This window comes from Fukomys damarensis, unplaced genomic scaffold (assembly GCF_012274545.1).
Source record: "Fukomys damarensis isolate Sample0158 unplaced genomic scaffold, DMR_v1.0_HiC HiC_scaffold_4, whole genome shotgun sequence".
Taxonomy (NCBI): domain Eukaryota; kingdom Metazoa; phylum Chordata; class Mammalia; order Rodentia; family Bathyergidae; genus Fukomys; species Fukomys damarensis.
This window is the reverse complement of record NW_022900916.1, coordinates 49,489,155-49,492,818: the sequence shown is the minus strand read 5'-3', so window position 1 is coordinate 49,492,818 and position 3,664 is coordinate 49,489,155. Positions and strand designations below refer to the sequence as shown.

General features: G+C 46.9%; 1 protein-coding gene across 1 annotated transcript in view; it reads left to right on the top strand.

Annotated features, from left to right (window-relative positions):
* Positions 1-2,984: 2,984 nt before the first annotated feature.
* Cav1 (caveolin 1) overlaps positions 2,985-3,664 on the top strand; it is a 35,489-nt gene continuing 34,809 nt past the window's right edge. The window contains exon 1 of the mRNA XM_010621877.3: positions 2,985-3,125. Within this exon, the coding sequence (XP_010620179.1) occupies positions 3,096-3,125 (30 nt within the window). The 5' untranslated portion in view covers positions 2,985-3,095. The remainder of the gene's footprint in view (positions 3,126-3,664) is intronic.

The following is a 3,664-nucleotide window of genomic DNA, read 5'->3' as shown; positions in this document are numbered from 1 at the left end:
CTAGTCCCTCCTGCCCTTCTCCCAAGAGCCACCAACCTCCTGAGCCTCAGTGCTGCTACTAAAGTACAGAATGGCTGGGGTGAGTGGCTCTGCTGCGCTGGTTGTTAGAAAAGTAAAACTATAGCATAACTTGTTATAACCCAGAACCAGAACTATTTTCCTAAACTCATTAACAAAGACACGTTTAGGGAGTTTTCTGGCTTCTGGGTGTTAGGAAATGTCAGAAAGATGCTTGCTTCCTAAAATCACTGAAATCAGTGTAAGCAGTCCGGCCTTGGGCTTCTGATCCCAGAGTGGAATTAAGATGAAACTCACAGAGAATGTGAAAAAGCAAAGGTGACAGGCAGGGCTTGGAAGAGAAAGCACAGCCAGGCGAAAGGATGGTGAGAGTACACAGAAAGCAACCAAGCTCACAATTTTACCACAAACAGACCCTCTCTAACCTGCTTAAGGGTCCCGTGTCCCAGAAGTTAACAGATACTAGTTACTTATCAACCTTGAAATACTTCATTATCTGACAAAAATTCTTAAGAGCAAGTATTTTTAATCTATGCAAATTCTAGTCCCGTCATCTAAGATGATTGGCTTTGATCTCTGTCCCATCCATTTTGTTCTATATTTCTAGAAACACATAATCCATGAGCTGACCTTTACAAACGCTTCTAAAAAAATAGAGAGCGAATGAGTTGCCATCTACCCATTCTATGAGTAAATGATTTGAAGAAAGCTATCAACTTTCCTCCAAGCCTAAAGTTATCTGTGGAGGTATTTAAGAACAAAAATGCTTACATCCTTTCTTCATTTCAAATCTTGTCCCTGTGCTAACAAAGTTCTTGATCTTCCTCTCTCATGAAGTTGGAGCTGTTTCTCCAAGTCAGCTTTTATAACCAGAGTAAGATCTGCTTCTCTCTAGTGCCAGCTTCTTGTTGAGGCAGGTTACATAAATAGTTTGCAGTTTTTCCAATCGTGAGGAACTCATTTTGGCATTGACAACGCTTCACTGAATATTATGGTTCGTGTGCTGCTGCTGATTTCACTCCATCGTGGACTTCCCCAGCAGCAGCAGCGGCAGCAGCAGCCTCGGCAGTGAGGTTGCTTTCCAGCTGCTGGGTACTGGTTAACCATTTACCCTGGGCCTCCTCAAATGCCATTTCCTTGCTGGAATGCAGGAGAAGCCCTCTCTCCCTCTGTGTGTGTGTGTGTGTGTGTGTGTGTGTGTGTGTTCCTGTTGACTTTTTCATAGTCAGGATTACTCATCACAGCTGAAAACTGAAAACAATAAATGGGAAACAGTTTGCAAGTTTTTCCATAGAACAGAACCCCAACTGCTTGGCAGGAGACATTCATTAAAGGCGACTTATGTGCACAGCAATCTTTTAACATCAGAGGTGTTCCAGATGCCATACGACACATTGAAGTAGATACTGTCCTTTTCTCGTGTACCACGTTTGTTAACACACAATTTGTTCCAAGAATTTAGAAAGGCATTTTGTCAGAAATAAAATCAAGCAAGGTCAACTTTTGGGTGATCTTTAGTTTTCTACTGCTGAATAGCCAGCAAAAAGACATTCAACGTTAATGAAACTGACATTTTCCCCGCCACTCCTAGCTGAAAATGGTCCTTTAAAGAAAAAAAAAGTAATACTACTTACCCTGATTTCAGTGCATGCCGTATGCATTCATTGAAATATCACACTCTAACCCATTAAATGTGCGATTACTACATACTTACTAAGCAAAGGTAATTAACAATGGCTTGCACTTTTCTATCGAGAATAGCCTGCCTTTACAGTCCCTCTTGTTTCCAACTCGTCTCTCCAGCTAATCAACTCTTGCAGGGTTCCGTTTTCTATTTCTTCCTCATTTCCTCTTCCCTGTCTCCTACGCCCCCGTTTAGACAGCCAATATCTTAAGCTTACACTGTGTACTTTCAAGTGTGCTCAGTTTTTGTTATAGCAAGTGATTTCTTATGGGGATTTAAATTAAACACCCTTTCCATTCTTTGGATAGTCATTTTCCCGGTGGCTTATAAGAAAAAAGTAAAATGACTAAAGAGCACTAATTTTTCTCAGGCCATCTTACAATAAGGTAAAGAGAGAAGCCCCACATTTTAAAAACATATTTTACCTGCTAATTTTAAAAAATTTACATAGTCAGTTGGTAGAAAAGTCAAATCTTCTCTCACAGCCAAGCAGATTTTTAAAAAACAAATCCTCTCTAATAATAAACTTGATGCTCTAATTACATTTTCTACAACTGTAAAAATTCAATGTTTCTATAAATACAGCATAACCTGGTGGCATTCTTCTATTCCAAAAAAAAGGTCAGTCACAAAATTAGAGCAAAGTTAAACTTCGTTTCTTGTTTCAAAGTGTTCCTGAGACATGACAGAAACTTTACAGAGTGTGGGGAACGTCACACTCTGTAGGGCTGCGTCTCCACCTGCCCATCCACACTGGCTGGAGTGTCACGGAAAGCACGCCGCACACAGTCACCCACCCCGACTCCGTCCTTGTGTTTAGAGATGTGAAAGTTCTCTAGAAGTTACCAGCCATTTTTCATGCCTTCCTCTGTGAAGCACAAGGCAGATGTGTCTTAGGCAGCAACAGAACATGGACAAGGAGGAAAAGGGTGGCTTAGGACAGAGTGAAATTCCTTCTGCCCCAGGTCGCCCAGCTGGGCACCACTCAGGCCTCTTAGGCTCCCTCCTCCGCCCAGCTGAGATGATGCACTGTGAAAACACTCACTCTCCCCAAAACGCCTCTTCATGATTCAGAGCTGGGAAAACACTGCCCCGGGTCTAAAATACGTGCCCAAACAGCCCAGCGCCCGGGAGCGCTTTCTCATAGCTCTGGGCTCCCCGCCCTCTGCTGCCAGAGCCTTGGGGATGTGCCTAGCCCAGCGCAGCGCACGTACCGGCCAACTGCGCTCAGAACAAACCCCTGGCGGGTGGCCAGGAGTCTCCCTCCCAGCCACCGCCCCCCGCCAGTGCCTTTTTTTCCCTTCCCATACAATGCAAGATCTTCCTTCCTTAGTTCCCTTAAATCACAGCCCCGGGAAAGCTCCTCAGAGCCTGCATCCAGCCACACGCCAGCATGTCTGGGGGCAAATACGTAGACTCGGAGGTAGGCTCGGGTGGGGCGCGCCTTCTTGGGGCGCATGGAGTGCCTGCTTCTGCTATCTCCCGCTCCAAATACTCCGGCTGCTTTCCCTGCCCCAGCCCTCTCTCCACTTCAGGGCACTCCTCTCCACTGGCACCGAGGAATGGGCCTGGGCGGGGAGGAGAAGAGAAACCAGGAATGTTCTGTGTTCTTCAGTTGGGGAGGGGTACCAAGGGAGCCTCTGAGCTCCAGACCACGGAGAGCAGGGATCGGGGTTCTGGGATGGGAGCTGCCGGACCGATGACCCCCCCCCCACCGGACTTCCCCCCAAGTCCTAAGGACAGTCCCGACCGGCGCGCGCGGGGTGTTTGCACTTCTCCAAAGTTCTGGGGACACCTCTACAACTCTCCCTGCATCCATCTCGGATGCTCCAAAGGCGGGCTGGGTGGGGGCCTCCCCTCCCCCAACTACCACCATCACTAGCGGCCACCTCCTGCACTCACACTCCAACGGCTCTGGAGACCCGGTTTCCCTTTCTCAGGCACGGCTCAGCCGCCCGCCGT